Genomic DNA, 19142 nt, shown 5'->3' with positions numbered 1-19142 from the left:
TGCTTATACATCTTATATATACTTACCAAGTGTAATAAGAATGAAAGACATTTCCATAATGTTATATTGTACGAACCAGCTATTAAATCGTAGTTTGGAGAAATGAGAAAGGCACAATTGCACCGCTAGGTGGATTAAAACAGGTTTTTCAATTCAATATTACCGTGGCTGGTTTTTCTTTCACATAATATTAGAACTCGAATAATGATTTTTGACATTAAAAATGTCTTACTCCACTATCTGGGGCTAGGTGTCATTCTGAAATCTAAACTATATCCCATGTAACGAGACTATGTAAGGTTTGCACGCTTATAACTCCGATATTACTAGATGGATTTAAATCATTCATACACCAACCGATTCAGAAACACCTAACTTAAATATTGGTAATAATTTAATATCTCCCCAATAAAAGTAGACTTTTGAAAATTGATAAAATTAAAAAAGTTCACGAAAACGGGAAAATTACCATTCGTGAGGCAGATTTCTCAGACACAGCCGTCTATAGAGGGCACCTTATTGGCTCAATCACACACGAAAAGTCATAAATAGAAGCGACGCATGTCCGTTTAAATCAGTTGTTGCTCTTATCCCATGCGAGCAACATCGTCTCCGGGCGATGCAATAAGCGCTATCGATTTTCGGCAACGTTGGCATTTGCACACACTCGCACCTAAGTGACTAAACCATATACGATTAGTTTATAAATAGAGGTGACGCGTACACGTTTGAATCAGTTTTTGTTCTTATGTCGAACGGGTAAGATCATGGCACTACAATAAGCGGTAGACGCTATGCATTTTCGACAGCGGTGGCCGTGTGCGGATTTTTCGGGTACCAGCACGGTGCCACAGAATGATTTGCAAAGTGGGTGGACGGGGTGGTTTGGATTTAATTCAATACGGTGTTTGCTGCTTAAGAGTGCTGCGTTTGAAAAAAATATATTTATTTTTATGCATGCGTGTGCGTTGAAACTTGTTAATCCATGTTTACGGCGCTTTGTAGCTGCGTAGGGTAAAGAGCCTATTGGTTTTCATATGTTTCATATTTCGGTTATATTTTTTATCAGTAAGGCATCTGACAACGTGCTTCTGTAGTTATTGCACTGTTCAGCAGCGTAATATTTTATATAGGAGAGTACACTCAGGTTTTTTACGCGTTTTTTTGCGCGGTATTTTTTACGCGGATTTTGAAATTTACGCGGTTTTCATTTACGCATTTTTTGAAATTAACGTGGTTTTCATTTACGCGGCCTGTATTCCCTGCGTAAAAAAAAACTTGAATGTAATTGCATCGGAAACAATCACATTCCCAGGAGAACTTTTTGTTTTCTAATTTCAAACACTTTTGTTTCGTACTGCACACAACGGAAAATTTTAAAACAGAACCTTCCGTCCAAGCAGCAGTTTAAGCGGGTGTTCTTTTTCGATCAAAATTCAAGCCATGCCTTAAGCGTTACTGGACTTAAAATTGTTTTCCCAGTTTATCCAGTCAAAGTATCTGTCCTGCCCTATGTATTTAAAACACAGTTCTAATCGCGTTTTAAAGTTCACAACAAATAGAACGGTTGGGTATACTAATTTAAATTTTAAAATAAAATTTGTTTTTAATTATGAAACAAACCGCTGTACTAAAGATATAATTATGTCAGTCCTATTACCACATAAAACACCTATATAACATAAAACGCTACAGAATTGGTTTAATAATACAATGTTTACACTACAGAGTTATAACACGTTAGAATAATTAGCAACAAGAAAAATGTCACCAAGATAGCATCAAAATCCGTTTTAACTGGCAGTGCGAACGTTGTATAACAATGTAATTTATCAAATAATTTCATTTGTTCGACCACTAATCGATCAAAAAAATACTTAACCTTAAGATTGTTTACCTAAGTTCATAAGTACATTATTGAAAATTTAAATCTGAAGAATCTGTATATTTCCCTTTGCGGGCGTGGGCTTCCTCATAACAATACTCAATATGGAGCTTTTCTTTTGAATATATTTTCTGGACAGACCAGCCTATTTTTACTAGATGAATCAGCAAAATAATGCTAATCAGCTAGTGAGATACTTGATTAATTGTAATAATAGATTACCTTCAATAAATTATGTTTTAATGGAGAGGGTGTATAGCAAATTGTAACATATGAAAACAGGAGAGTGAGCAAGAACGTGAGTCGATATGTGTGATGGATAAAATTCATTTGCACGCTCTTGAAAAAAGCTACATTTTAATGTCGCCGTGGTCGTGTCCTGTACACAACCCTTTAATATTTTTTTTTCTTGTATATAGTTGACAAGTCATGTATAATAAAATTGTAATGTATACATTTGAAAGCTTTTAATAAATATACCCGGTCAAAAAAAAATGCGGACGAGCATGGTCAGGCGATTTAAACAGTTTGACGTTTAACTCAACTCGCCTGTGCTAATTGCCCCAAGGAACAAATGCAATTTGCGAATGCGATTTAAAGGCGATTTCAGCACTTAGACAAATTTTCTGGCGGCTGAAAAGGACTTGGTTGTTTTTGCGTTTTTCAAACATGGCGGTTCATGTTTGGCTTAAGCTTAAAATAGTTTTTTTTAACAATTGGCGTGTTCTCGCTTGTATTTTGTTTGTCTAGTGCACTTCATTTAGCCAACGAATGTGGGAAATTGTGGAATCGAGTGTAAATATAGTGGAACAAGATCTCTGAACTAAACTCTTAATAAAAGTCAGATTGTTGTAAGTTTTGGTGTGCAATGCCAATTTCACCATCGATTCTTCCTATAGTTTGGTGGTGATTACCTAGTGTAGTGATAAGTTTATGTGAGTAGATAATGAATCCGAAAATAAGAATTATTAGTAATTTACATATTACGCAATTAAATGGCGCATTCCCCTGGGCGATTTAGAGGCGATTTAATGGCGGGTAGAGCGGCTAAAAAATGACGGCGGAAAATCGCCCAAATGTTGCATTTGAAATAGCCCCCTAATTGCCAGCAATTTGCTGGAAAATTGAAGGGCAATTAGCGCATCCGAGTTGGAAAATAGCCCCCGGTAGCTAGTAACTTTTGTCTGGGTAAGCAACTAAAAAATTCTCGTGTTCATGATTGAGAAAGGCACAATTGCACCGCTAGGTGGATTAAAACAGATTTTTTTTCATTACACCATCATCGCGCGCCTGAAGCTGTTCGTTCAGCACAGCGATGTTTAGGTTTAATTGTTGTTCCATTTTTTACTGTTTTATTCGTTTAATTTTCTCACTACCTATAAAATAAGTTTGATTAACTTTTTTGTGATTTTATGTTAGTACACTTACTACGTGATATAAAAGCTCTAGCTTACCACTGGTGGGGGCTTAAGCTTCTGAATTAGTATGGTTTTAAAGTTTGGTGGACAAGATGGTGCTTTGTTTTCATCAAGAAGCAGCCGATCTATATCCTTTATATTAATAATAATTAAAATAACTTACGTGTATGAATCTTTGCTCCGTGTGTCCAATCTTTTTTCACTTCTCTATTACGACACGATATGCGTTCGCGGCGGCACTTAAGGCAAAAGTTGTTGAAAAATCATGAAACACTTAACGGAAACCGATCCGTTTCCGACTGCGCCAGATAAGAACTGAGTTGGAGCTCTGAAGTTTTTAAAAACTAAAACTAAATAAAACACTAGGGGAGACTGAGGAGACTTGATCCCCGGGGAGACTTGATCCCATAATTGTAACTCAAAGGCGGATCAGAATACATTAATCGAATATACTAGAAAGTTGCGTAGTTTTATCTAAACATAAGTTTCTTTAACACCAAAAAATAAATTGGACATGTGTTACCGAATTTTTACCGATTTAAAGAAAAAAATCTCAGAAGAACTGAAGAAGATTTATTTTCCAAATTTTCAAACTTTTATACAATTGATAAAGTCACCCACTACATACTATACTTTTGCATACAGAATTACAGGAGGATGTCAATTATATGAATACGTTATGATTGAGCTGATTTTTTTGTTCAACTATATTTGTACTAAAGTTTGCTGAAATAGATGCTATGGGTTCACTTGATCCCTTCAAATTCGTGGAGATTTGATCCCCTTCGCCATGCTTCATACACACCACTGAAAATAACCAAATTCACACCAGAATAATTGAAGTCATTGTTGCCATAAAATAACAAAAAAACTGTCAAAAATGAACGCTTTATCATACAAAAACTTAACTGTAATTGTTTACTACAGTATACGTAGCAACCATGCATCCCACATTTGACGTTCCTCAACTATAATAACGACAGCTTTCAAATAATTGCACAGAGATTTGGGGAATTCGTAATAAAAATCAGGTGAGAGATGCGTAATATGTGGTAACAAAAATAGTAATATCTAATCACAACAATTTAATCAATACCACAATACATTTATAACATTGAATGGGGCTAGGTAACTGTTTTTGCCCTATTAGGAAGGGTACCACATTATTTCATTATTAATTTTATTATTTCAGCTTCTTTGCTTTGTTATTAGGAGCAATTTTTAATTCCGATTATGGAGGTTTTAGCCTTAATGTCATTCGCCTCTTATTAAGAGCCAATATAATAACAAAATTGTCTTGAGAATGGTGCAAATCTTCTGTTTGAGCGCAGCAAAAACTCTAATCGAGTACCCCAATTACCGCAACACCATTTGAGCCAATGCGTTGAGCAAAGATGGCAGACGCTGCTCTAACCAAAGGCTTCCGATGGGTAGGATGATAATAGAAACAGGGCAAAAATAGGCCTATTACCCTAAATGCTCTTTTAAACACGTTTTCAAAAAATAATCAAGTGTCCCCAAATTAGGGATCGAGTCTCCACTAATCAAAGAATTTTCCATTTTTTTATGTGTTCCAAAAATGCTCATAGCTCATGTCCAGTATAATATTTCCATGAATTTTTTTTATGATTATCAGTCAACCCTAGAAACAATATAAAACTACAAAAAATACATAATTTTTTAATCATTCCACGGAGTAGGATTGAAAAATAAAAAAGGGGATCAAGTCTCCTCAGTCTCCCCTACTGTTGGGATGTAAAGCAAGAATGCCTGGTATCACATATTTCCCTGCTATTTAAACACTTTTTACTTATCCTACCCCTACGCTATCACTTCCTATCCTACTGTGTCTTGTTCGTTGAACACATGTCCGTTGTCTCCATCTTTTCGCTTGCTCTCGGTGGCGACTTATAACTATATATATATATATATATATATATATATATATATATATATATATATATATATATATATATATATATATATATATATATATATATATATATATATATATATATATATATATATATATATATATATATATATATATACATATATATATATATATATATATATATATATATATATATATATATATATATATATATATATATATATATATATATATATATATATATATATATATATATATATATATATATATATATATATATATATATATATATATATATATATATATATATATATTTATATATCCCACAGAAGGGCGGAAAATCAAATTTTTCCGCCGGAACGGCAAAGGAGACTGAATAAAGCATAGTTGCTGACGAAAGAGTCAGTCCTTTCGTCGGCAACTGTTTTTTTAATCCTCTTTTGCCCTTCCGGCGGAGAAATTTGATTTTCTGCGCTTACGTCGGAAATCATGTTTCAGCCCCCTCCACACTTTCGTCGGGGAGCTAGCAAAGAAATTTGAAATCATGTTTATATGCTCCTCCGCTCTACCTTCGGAGAACTAGAAAATAAATCATCGTTGTCATTTTACCGATCATTCATCGGAAATCTTTTTTTTTCATGGTGTACCACGGAACTTTTTACTTCAATCTCTTATCCTTACTTCTTAGGATCATTTGCTGTGCAATTGTGGTGATCTTGCTTAGCATGGCGATTCCTTTGCCTTTCTTTTCACAACCTTCCATGGTAAACGTCGTCAAGTGGGTGCCAAACGACACAAAATATATTGCACCTCGGTCCGTACCTGATGCGATGCTCACATACCCATATACATGTCGTCAAACCAAAGATCGACCGAACCGAGTGTAGTGCATCTTTATTGCATTTTCTCTCTCGTCGGTTCGCGTTCACGTAATCTTTAATCGCGTACATACAAGCGTAGGTGTGAAAGGGAATAAACGAGGGCTTCGGAGTTCCGATAAACCATGTCAACGATGCGACACGTTGAAGGTATTGGTTGCTGCTCGCTCATTCATTTGGATCAAAGCGTGCTCTGAACTCAGAGGCATTCTTCGAAAATAATGGGATAAAAGAATAAAGGAAAAGGGTATGTGTACCAGGAATTAAATATTCTGGTTGCAGTTGAAAATCGAAGAATTGACTTGCGCCTTTCGTTTTTTCCCTATTTGCAGAGTGGGCAACTAAAGCGCATCTTGTGTACATGTTGGAGAACCAACTTGCGCATCATCTACACCAGTTGCGCTTTAGTTCCGCACGCTGAAAATAGGAGAAAAATCGAAAGGCGCAAGTTCACTGTTTCTATTTTCAACTGCAACCAGAATACAATGAAATATGAAAACGCTTTCTCTTGCCAGTGCGGTTCATATACATACTCTATTCCTCATATGTATGTTGATTGATATTTTGTGACAACATTAAATATAATAAAATTGTCTTCAATAACTTTACAAAAAAATCCCAGATTTAAAAAATTTTATCTATTGGTAACCATTTCTTAAGCTTAAAATTATCTTTAAATTATAATTATGAAATGTAACATTATGTCTTCTTTATCTTCATTTCAGATTCTGCCTTTTTGTATTCACGTTATTTACAATTATTGCAACAGTCACTGTGTTACTATCGGCTCCACATATAATAGTGCAATAATAACGAATAAAATTTTTATATAAAAACTTGTTATATAGGTGATCTATTGAAATTTATAAGATTTTTTAAACGAAAACGTGTAAATCAAGTTAGAAGTTAATTAGACTGTTTAAATAGATTTAAATGAACAAATGATCAGATAAAAACTGCCGACAAATAATGATGAACGACAAAATCTAAACATCACCAATAAACATCGGATGAATACGTATAGATAAAGAGGAAACGATATAGATAAATATTTTTCTAAAAGATAGATTTGATGAAATATCTTCTAAGCATAAATCCTCGACTATACTCAAGCAACTGTTCCTGCAGTTCGAAACTAATAAATAGACTAAGTATATATGGAAGTCGAAAAGAGGATGTCTACATTTGCGACTAGATATATCACAGAAACGTTAGATGCATAACGAGCAATCACCGAAGAAAGAAGAGGATTTGATCAATCAATAATGGTAGCATATATGTGTCACGAAAGGAAATGAGTGAAGTAAGCTCTATACAATAAAATAACGAATGAAAACCTTTCGTTTCGAAACATATTAGGAAATTAGCTAGTATGAGATTAAAAAAAATTAAATGTACATTATCAATAGTATATTGAAAGAGTCATCTATATGTAGATGGTAAAAAGTTACATCTGGTTTAAAGATAAACGGAAATTAGCGTATATGTTTCAGATATACGCGAAGTGTAATAGTTTACATTACTTCCAGCAATAATAGAATATTATTCTATACTACGTCATCATAATACACACGAATTGGAATTTGTATGAATCTAAATATTGACGTTGAGTTTTTGCAGATTTATCTACGAGAAAACATCTAAATAACTTGGTTTCTAAATCGTCTAAAGAAGGATGTTCGTTTAACTAACGTTGTACGACGTCCAAATACCCGCTTAACCCACGAGCACTCGCGCTGTTGTACTTTGTACAACACTTTGAGATTTTTCGTTATCATTTTGTTACAAAGACATTTATAAATGCCAAACCTTTACATATTCCTCAGATAACATGTTTTGGATAAGATACAATCATTTTTGTGCACTTATATACCTCAAGTGTACCAATACAACCTGAAATTGTTTGTTAGAACCAGACCAATAGAACGCGCGATATGGGAAGATCGACCAAACAATATTCTGTTCTACAATATCTCGTGATCTCGATCGTGTAGAAGGTCACTTTCTTCGGCAAACTTGTTCAGAAGACCAAGAGCTAGACTATGCAAGATAAAATAGTTTGAAATAAAATTCTGCCGCTAGGTGGCGTCAGTGAGCATGTTATTTTTTCAGCTTAGTGTATCTCAAGATCTAGATTTTTTTGAAAGTCAGTATCTTCAACGAAGTAGCTAAGCAAATCAAAACCTATGAGGTGGTATAACGGCTTCTCCAGAAAACTGCAGTTAGGCGGCGCTAGTGAGCATCTCAGTTGTTCAACCGAGTCAGTGCTTTCGGCAAAGTTTCTCACGAGATCAAAACCTTCGAGGTGGTGTATCGAATAGTATGAGATTCTTACACTAGGAGGCGCTAGTGGACTTGAACATGTAATTTTTCGACCCACTGTATATCAATTTCCTGATTCTTTGGAAGGTTGCTTTATTTTTTCTTCGAACTAAAACCGAAAATGGTGAATGTCACCAAGGGAAAGAATAAATCGATGATATTCGGAAAATAAGCTCTCTACATTGTCAGATTACGTTACTCTTACTCAACAAAACTAAATTTTTAACACTGATACAATGTTTATGAAATTATATTTATTCATGATTTTGGAATATACACGCAAAGAAATTTAGATTTGGAAGTCGTAAAACTCCTGTAAACCATTTGTGAAACACCATTCAACCACTCACGATGGTGATCGGTAAAAGAAACCACACGCATAGAAATAATGACACAATCTTCCTAAATACAGAATAAGCTTAAACAAACATAGGTGTTCTTCAATTTGGTCAACGTACAGATTTGATTCGAGAACCATATAGCTCACTAATGCTATGAATCATACTGTGTAGAACAATATTGATTATAACTATTAAATAGAATAAAACAATTTTGCGTGTATCCGTTCCATTTAATCAGAATCAGAATATATTGGCTCAAATGGCACGTTCCCCGTACATAGTCGGGGATTTGTGCCTAATCTGAATAAAATGTTCAAAATATTTTATAAGACGCTTTTGACGTAGTTAGGATACTAGGACTGCGTAGTTATTGAAAAATTTCAAGATAGATTCGGTTCGCGGTGATATTTACTTTTTCTGCATTACACGTCCTATCGCAGGTTTCGAATGGTGTCAGAATGCCAAAATTGTTTTATTGTTTTATTGTTTTATTTGGAGCAGGGAAAAGCCCCCTGGAGCTAGGTTACATTCATTCCCTTTCTCCAGCAGGCATAAAACCTCCTCATCTTTTGTACCAACAGATTACAAACATTCAAATGATCCACAGCTTATTTCTACAACTAACACTATTACATTAATTTTGCTACTGAATAACTAAACTAGGGACAAGAGCTAGCTTGACAAGGAATTAACAAACAATCGCTTAGTGACGGTACGGGAATGATGAAAGTCAAAGACGTGGGAACATCGGTTGAATAAACGACACATACTGGAGAATGGCTCATTATAGCCATAATTTGTTCTGGCAGTAGGAAGACGAAGGAATGACGTTCTTGAATCAATGGCAGAATCCTAAACTATTCAGTGTATAACTTTGTAGGTTTTTATCTCTTGTGCAATTATATCGAAGACACCGTCCTACTAACAAATCAAGAATACAAGACACAGTAGCTCAAAAATGGCATGATCACTAGCGCCACTTAGTGGTAGAATATCGAACTATTTCGCATACCACCTCCTAGATTTTGATCTCCAGAACAACATTGCCGAAGATACATATCTGCTGAAAAATCTAACTCTTTAGGTACAGTAAATCAAAAAAACAAATGCTCACTAGCGCCGCCTGGCGGTAGAATTCCGTCATATTCGTTTAGCCATAATCTACTAACCAAATTGGCAGAAGAAAGTAGTGCTCCAAATGATACGGATCACGAGGTATTCAAATGACTATCTGTGTTGTACAAAGTACAACGCGCGAGTGCTCGTATTACAGAACTTGGGGCGAGTGCCGGAGGGTTAATAGATGTTCATCTTTGGACACGTGTTGAACGATTTTAGACAATATTTTGGGCTGCTTACAACTTAATTTAACATAGTTTTTATCGAGAAAGCCATGTGACCTATTGCATACATTCACAAGTTCGATCATCTATACCCAATAAGTCCATCCGGAAAATGAGCCGGAATTCTGGTTGGTTCTAGTTATTATTCCGGCTCCTGCTTCAAAAACTATTCTACTTAGAAACAGTTGTGTCACTAGAGCCGGATATTATCTAGAACCAGCCAGAATTCTGGTTCATTAGCCGGCTGAACTTTACGGGGTGCGCATGTTGCGAAATAAATTATTAGGAATTTTGTAAAAATGCAACGTCTCCCAACCCAAGAGTTCGAGTAACTTTTTTCCTTTTTTATTTCGGCTATTATGTAGTCACATTTTCTTTTTGACTTTTTAACGACATTCAATTGGCTATACATTACTGAGTTAATGGAAGTTATGAAAATTTAGAGCCATTGTACTGAAGTGAGAGCAAGGATGTGAAATATACAGATCGGAAAACTAGAAGTGACAGGGTCATTAGAAGCATGCTTAAAATCTTACGGGATAATCTTTTCTCTTCTGCTGGCACGAATCGAGCTTAGGCAGCATAACTACGAACCACTCAATTCCACCAACATGTAGTTTACCGATATTTCGCCTCCTTGCTCTCACTTGAGCACTATGACTCTAAATTTTCATAGCTTTCCCTACTCAGTAATCTCTAGCTAATTGAATGTCTTTAAAAAGTAAAAAAGTACAAGTAACAATCATCAAGTTGCGTATCACAAATATTTTCATGGCGTTACATTTACTATGTAGTGTCCGTATCAACTATTTTGGAAATTCTATCAAAATCGCAACATAGTTGTTAGCTGCAAATGGTCAAGCCAATGTAAGATAAAAGCAAAGGCTGATATGAAGTACCGTCATCGGGGGTTACTTTACGCCAAAAATAGAACGTTTTGTACATTACACTCAAGAACTACGATCACGCAACTTCAAATTTGAAACTGTTTGATATTTTCCATATGGCACAACTACCTCCAAAGTCAGTGAAAAGAACTTTTGGAAAATCAAGATTGAAAATGAGATATAAAGAACTAAAAATTAGCGTAAAGTACAGGCACAGGGGCTACATTGCGCCAAAAAGTTTTTTTTTAAATCATGTTAACTTCTTGATTTATTGTTATAGATTATGATCGTCATTTATGTGTGAATTCAAATGAATGTCGTGCTCTTAAAAATAAAAAGGGTATGTTCAAGAACTGCGTTACACACATCCAATAATCTTGTTTTGGATTGTCAATAAGTTCTACAATTAAAAACAACAAGCCGAGAAAAAACGCTCTTTATAATATACTTTTTCATTGAGCCTTATGAATTAGACAACCATGTTTTAGTATTTTTCGAAAAATAGTTTTATTCCGGAGTAGTTGTATTTCGGAGTGCAAAGGTTTTTCCAACAGAAATGCGAATGGTACTGTTATATTTAATGGTCAGGTCAGTTCATCCATCTTTAATGTGATATCCATTTCCAATATATTGATGACCTTTTTACCTTTCTCTATAGAAAGGTATTGCTCTGAAAACCGACTTTTTAACGGAGGCCCGAGTGACATATACCATTCGATTCAGTTCGTCGAGCTCGGCAAATGTCTGTGCGTGTGTATGTATGTATGTATGTGTGTATGTGCGTCTGTGTGTGTATGTGACCAAAAATGTCATTCATTTTTCTCAGAGATGGCTGAACCGATTTTGACAAACTTAGGGTTACCAACCGTCCTTATTTTAAAGGACATGTCCTTATTTTCGAGGTTTTTGGAAAGCGTCCTTATTTTACTTCAAATGTCCTTAATCTTAGTCTCAAACCTTGGCATATACAGGGTGGTTCAACATGAAGTTTTTAACAGGGCATTTTCTAGTAGGTAACGGGTACTAACTACAAACTGTCATGCTATTGTAGTTTAGTATTGTTTGCCATTTCATAATGGAACGACTTACACTGGCTCCCCATCTTCAAATTATTCAACTATATTATTAAAATCAGCGATCTGTGGGAAATGTGTTTAAGGCCCCCGTCGGGCAATCCGCCATTTTTCGTGTTTTTTTGCGGTTTTTTATTTTATTTTCAAAGAAAATGACAAAATATGGAAAAAAGAAAAAAATCACGACCTAGATAATTGTTTTTACTATGAATTGGCCGAAATGGAAAATTCAAAATTTTCCAACTCGGAAAACTGTGTGCTTTTTCCGGTTGAAAAAGCACACAGTTTTTGCAATCATGTGTTTAAAATTTTGATTTTTTCAATACAACATAGCTAAACAGTTTTTCTAGGACGTGATTTTCTCCGATTTTCCATATTTTCCGCTTTTCATTGAAAAATTTCCATTTTACTAGAAGCAGTTTTTCCACCCGCACAGACACAACTAAAGTAAAATTTGTATGTATAGGTGCGCAAAAGTGGAGCAATATTTTCAACCTGCTGTTTCTTCGATATTTCCTACAAAACTACCCAAGTGTTGCATATGTACGATTCGTTAGAAACCAAGGAATCTGATGGTACAAAGGAAAAATCGTTTTGGAATACTTCATAACAGCGTTTTTCAATTTTCCTCGCGATACGCAGTGTACCGTCGCACGCGAAACAGCGTGGAAAGATACGAAAAGAAAAACAAGTGTACTAAAAGTTATCCTTGGGTTGATGCAGATGGCGTGCTACGAAAGCTCGAAATATCGAAAGCTTTTAGCACAACTGTTTTTGAGTAATTCTGAGTGTTGAATATGATTTCAAATAAATTTCTTCATTGAAACTTGATGATTTTCGATTCTCTTGGGAGATCTATGATATTTTATTATTTTACGAGACTGAAACAAACCGCGATGCTATTTAATCTTTATACGCCAAATAATGGAAAAACATTTTCTATTTTGAATTTGCATGTTGATATTTGATGATTTTGAAACTGATGATCGTTTGAAACCAACGGTTTTGTGTTGAATTGATAACACATATTTAAAAACATCTTTGGCTTTATTCCAAACAATAATGGAGGCTAGCCAAATTGAAAATTATTTAGAAGTTTCATCAATTATCACATGTCACAATTTTTTGTAAGATTGGTTTTATTTCTCAGAAACCGATTTCCACACAGCATTGATGAAAACCTGATGAAATTTATAACAGTTGATGCAAATATATTCGACATTCCACAAATACCAACGAACGAATTAATTTTCATACTGGATTTGACTGCTTTGAAACATTTTTGAACACAGATGTTGTTTCGTGTTTTCAGAAATGCAAGAAATCTTAGCAAAGTTTCCTCAGATTCTCATGGAATAATTATCATACTGATACTTGGATTTAAAAAATTTTAAATGACGCATTTTACGAGATTGTAAACCAAAATAATATACAGGTAAACTTCGATATAACGTACATCTCGGTTTAAAAATTGTACGTTATATCGAAGCATGCAAAATGTTCAAAGAATTGTACTTTATTTTGTTGAATTTTGATAACGCGTAACTAATTTTGAAAATCTTACCTACCTAGCAGTGCGAAACAACTTTTCTAATAAAATTATAGTAGATCCATAAAAAGATGCCATAATCATTTTTTTTGCTTATATGAATTAAATTTATTGAAAATATTCTTTTTTTATTTTGATTTTAGAGGTTTTAACCTTAGGGTCATTCGCCTCTTTGTTGGGTTAGAGAAATCTCTTTAGAAAAATCTCTAACACTATGTGCGGGGTTGGGAATTGAACCTAGGTGAGCTGCGTACAAGGCAATCGAGTTACCAACTACGCTATCTCTACCTCCGAAAATATTCTCTATTCTGACTCCTTTCCTAATTATTAAATCATTAATTATTATTTTCTCTGGGCTTGTAAAGTGATTTTAATATTCCCACCGTCTGCGCCTCATACAATAAAAGCAATTTATGAACTTTAATCATTAGAATAGAGTATAAAGATCCACTTGTATCCGCGATTCAAAAATTTCTGAAGATATAAATATTTCTGAAGATATTTCAGTCCGCTAACCGATTTCCTAAATACCCCAAACCGGTCGTGAAGCGTGCACAGTTGTCCGTGTAACTACAAATATGACCTCTCATTCTTTTTGTGGCATAGCATGACATGGAACTTAAACGTTGTCATTCGGCCCAGAGAATCAGATTCCGCAGTCCCGAAACCAACCAACAATGGTCACACGTATATTATCAATTTTAGATTTCAGTTAGAACTTAGAGGAGACCGGGGCTAGTTGGCTGTGTTTTCAGTTTTCATTTTTTACCGCTTTGATGTACCTAGATTTTGCAAAATAGAACACGTGGCATGGAAGGGCAGACTGTTGTCAACATCTCTTAATTTTATTAAAATGTTTGATGCGTTGTCTCCATTTTTAGAGACAAAAATATGTGACGCGGAAAAACCGCCAACTTACCCCGGCCCCGGGGTAAGTTGGCGATATGTATAGATACACCATAAAATAAGCAATCAAATGGAGAATCAAATACTTCATGGGTCCTTTTGGAACATGCTGAATGTCTTTTCAAGAAAACTGTATATTAATCGACATTTGCTATTATATTTCAGTCTCAATATCCCGGAATATTGACATTGACGCGTACTCAATAGCAAATTTTCATAGCAAGCAATAGCAAATTTTCGAAATTCTTCAGGTGACTAGCCGAAGTAAATGTTTTCTGCATTGACAAGATACACAAGAAAAAGATTTTCTTACTTTGGAGTGAATTCCAGAAATAAAAATTTTTGCATCGTAAATAGTACCGCAAACTTGCCCCGCGAGCAGCACCGCCATCACTCTAAATAACACAGTGTTTAAAATTTAGGAAATTTACTAGGTATGCTTGAAAACACAATATCGCCCAGAACTTCCACAATACAAAATGTTTTGCAACCAAAACACATTGGATAATGGGTTTCACATAACTTGAGGTACATAACGAGAGGCAGTGCTATATGTCTAATAGAAACCAAGAAAAAGGGATTCCGCCAACTTACCCCAACCGCCAACTAGCTTCGGGCTCCCCTACTGATATTGGGTTATTTATTGAGATAAATGGTTGGTTTTAATAAATCACGATCATACGCAAATGAAATTGGAAAAAAATCGCTCTCGTAACGTTCAATGAAGTAGCCAATTCCTAACATGCTCATTAGAAGCCCAATTAGTATGCTTTAAGATTGTGTATAACATACTGAATTCTTAAAATATGGAATACATGCCTAATTGAAGATAAATTTGGACCTGAAAAATTAATTAAAAAATATGTGCGTTATATCGAGGAAAAATGTACGTTATATCGAATGACGCTATATCGAGGGTACGTTATATCGAGGGTACGTTGTATCGAAGATTACCTATATTTGTTTTGATAATATTTCTTTTTATTTTGTTTTATTGCGATTCGAGAGTAGGTATCACGAAAATCACGCTGAAAGCAACTTTTTTTTTGTTTCCATAGCGTTATTACGCCATGAATTTTTGAGTTTTTCAGGAAGTATATTTTATAACGGCCGTATCGTATTTCATTTATGAATCAATCAATAGTCCCGACCAGGACGATTGAAAATGAATCACTTGATAATATTTTATCGCTTTATTTTAACTTGAAATAAGGAAATAATAATTAGATCAATTTCATTTTTTCCGTTGAATTTTTAAAAAACTTTTATTTGGCTCTCTCTAATCAATTTACTTACTACACTTTCATTGACTTATAACGATTTATAGAAAAGATACGATTAATCGTGTATTGTAAATGATATGCGTAGTTTGAACTACCATAAAACCATTCTCGCTGATTACGTCTAAAGGATTGACTGAATGGATTTGTTTGAATATTCCAACGTTGGAATACACAAATCTGTCACGTAGTTTTAAAAATACCCACATGGCTCCCTGCAGATCACCTGACAAAGGATCTGAAATCCAAATCGATCACTTTCAAATCAACAGAAAATGCTTTATGTTATATTGGTCAGGAAGATTGTGCTACCAGGACTACGTCCAGCAACTGGCGGTAGCACTCCTGACAGAAGAATATGTACTTACTTGGTTAATTTTGAGCTCTTCGAGGAATAATATTTTTCTGAATTGCGCAATTAATTTTTCATCGTTTTGTTTTACAATTTCCAATATGGATTTTTTTTAATTCCACAAATGATAAAAAAGTTCTCCAGGGTTGTCTACATACTGAATTTTGATACAGTCGGGTCTCCTACTACGCTGATTCCTACTACGTGGATTCGTATTGTGCGGTACCCACCTAATAGGATTCACTTAGCCTATGGGATTTCGACTAATTGGGGCACGAATATTTCATCTGAGTTAACATATAGCACCATACTTTATTTGGTAAAGTTGTTTTGTGTTTGCTTAGACCTATAATTGAGAGCAATTGGATATCCAATTAATTGATAACTGCAACGCCAGGGGTGCTACACAATAACCTCTCGTAAACGCAACTATCATTGAATAAGTTTAAAGTGAGCGTACTAGCTTTCAGCACAATGTGGAATTTAGTATGTCACAAACGTCTAATAACTTAGAGGAGATGGTGTACTCGGAAAAAATTTAGAGAAGGTTAAGAGCTCCGCGATTATGGACAAAACTGATTGAAATAGATAGACCAGGCGGCACTAGTGAGTATGTATTATTTTTCAATTTCTGAATCTCGAGAACATTATTTAGAAGTGTGATATCTTCGGCAATATTCATCAGTGAGTCGAGTGCTACCCGACGGCGAATAGATAATTACAGAATTCTCCCATCAGGCGGCGCTAGTGAAATAAAACTATTCATGTTAGGTAAAGTTTATTAATTTAGGAAAACGACGTTTTCTGGAATATAATCCAAGTCACAATTGAAGTCTTATAGCACGCTACAAGTGCAATCTAGGTTGTATGAGTGGCTATAAAACCACCATAAAGCCTAAATTGTTACTGGGGCAAGGACTATTTAATGATGTAATGATTAAATTGGATATCACCCTCAAGGCGGCGCTAGTGAGCACACACTTTTTTATTGCGATATCCCAAAATAGGAAGGTGGGAAAAAAATTGGGAGGACTATCAAGTTGATTTTGATAGAAAGAATCCTTGCATAAATTTTGTGGGTTGGAAAAAATTGGGAGGACGACAAAATCGATTTTTATAGAAAGAAATATTTTTGTTTACGAAACCTTGCAGGATGATTTTGTTTGCCTATCCTGTATCCATCAGAAGAAGAAATTTTATTGCCATGTGTTTTCAAGTAATTTCGATGGTCATTAGTGGAAATTGGTGGGTTGGAAAAATTGAGAGGACAATAAAATTAATTTCTATTGAAACAATTGTTGTTGGTTAGGAAATCTTGCCGGATGATTTTGTTTGCCTATCCTGTATCCATCAAAAGAAGAAAATTTTATTGCCATGTGTTTTCAAGAAATTTCCATGATCACCAGTGGGAATTGGTGGGTTGGAAAAAAATGGGAGGACGATCAAATTGATTTTTATAGAAAGAAATATTTTTGTTTACGAAACCTGTCAGAATGATTCCGTTTCCCTATCGTGCATCAAACAAAAATTTTAAAATGAATCGTCATGTGTTTTCAAGAAATTTCCATGATCAGTCGTGGAAAGTGGTAGGTTGGAAAAATTGGGAGGACAATAAAATTGATTTTCATTGAAAGAATTATTTTTGCTTAGGAAACCTAGCAGAATGTTTCTTTTTCCCTATCCTGCATACATTAGAAGAAGAAAATTTTATCGTAATGTGTTTTCAAGTAATTTCCGTGATCAGTAGTGGAAATTGGTAGGTTGGAAAAAATGGGAGGACGATCAAATTGATTTTGATAGAAAGAATCCTTGCATAAATTTTGTGGGTTGGAAAAAATTGGGAGGACGACAAAATTGATTTTTATAGAAAAAAATATTTTTGTTTACGAAACCTTGCAGGATGATTTTTTTGCCTATCCTGTATCCATCAGAAGAAGAAAATTTTATGGCCATGTGTTTTCAAGAAATTTCCATGATAACTAGTGGAAATTGGTGAGTTAGAAAAAATTGGGAGGACGATCAAATTGATTTTTATAGAAAGAAATATTTTTGTTTACGAAACCTTGCAGAATGATTCTGTTACCCTGTACTGCAAGGTGAGAAATATATCACCATGTACATGTGATTTCAAGAAATTTTCATGACAAGTCCAAGACAAGACCAAGACAAGACAAAGACAAGACAAAGACAAGACAAAGACAAGACAAAGACAAGACAAAGACAAGACAAAGACAAGACAAAGACAAGACAAAGACAAGACAAAGACAAGACAAAGACAAGACAAAGACAAGACAAAGACAAGACAAAGACAAGACAAAGACAAGACAAAGACAAGACAAAGACAAGACAAAGACAAGACAAAGACAAGACAAAGACAAGACAAAGACAAGACAAAGACAAGACAAAGACAAGACAAAGACAAGACAAAGACAAGACAAAGACAAGACAAAGACAAGACAAAGACAAGACAAAGACAAGACAAAGACAAGACAAAGACAAGACAAAGACAAGACAAAGACAAGACAAAGACAAGACAAAGACAAGACAAAGACAAGACAAAGACAAGACAAAGACAAGACAAAGACAAGACAAAGACAAGACAAAGACAAGACAAAGACAAGACAAAGACAAGACAAAGACAAGACAAAGACAAGACAAAGACAAGACAAAGACAAGACAAAGACAAGACAAAGACAAGACAAAGACAAGACAAAGACAAGACAAAGACAAGACAAAGACAAGACAAAGACAAGACAAAGACAAGACAAAGACAAGACAAAGACAAGACAAAGACAAGACAAAGACAAGACAAAGACAAGACAAAGACAAGACAAAGACAAGACAAAGACAAGACAAAGACAAGACAAAGACAAGACAAAGACAAGACAAAGACAAGACAAAGACAAGACAAAGACAAGACAAAGACAAGACAAAGACAAGACAAAGACAAGACAAAGACAAGACAAAGACAAGACAAAGACAAGACAAAGACAAGACAAAGACAAGACAAAGAC

General features: G+C 34.7%; 1 protein-coding gene across 14 annotated transcripts in view; it reads left to right on the top strand.

The window, feature by feature from the left end:
- Positions 1–19142, top strand: part of LOC131678358 (neuronal acetylcholine receptor subunit alpha-7) — a 1795942-nt gene that overhangs the window by 1672074 nt on the left and 104726 nt on the right. For 13 of the 14 annotated variants that reach the window (XM_058958445.1, XM_058958443.1, XM_058958439.1 and 10 more), the window contains one exon: positions 6801–18432. In XM_058958445.1, coding sequence (XP_058814428.1) covers positions 6801–6885 — 85 coding nt within the window. In that variant the 3' untranslated portion in view covers positions 6886–18432. Of the gene's footprint in view, positions 1–6800; positions 18433–19142 lie in introns of those variants that run through there. The other variant, XR_009303634.1, reaches the window with a different exon arrangement.

This window comes from Topomyia yanbarensis, chromosome 2, assembly GCF_030247195.1.
Source record: "Topomyia yanbarensis strain Yona2022 chromosome 2, ASM3024719v1, whole genome shotgun sequence".
In the NCBI taxonomy this organism is placed as follows: Eukaryota; Metazoa; Arthropoda; class Insecta; order Diptera; family Culicidae; genus Topomyia; species Topomyia yanbarensis.
Note: the sequence above shows the minus strand (reverse complement) of the source record. Positions and strands in the feature narration are given on the sequence as shown.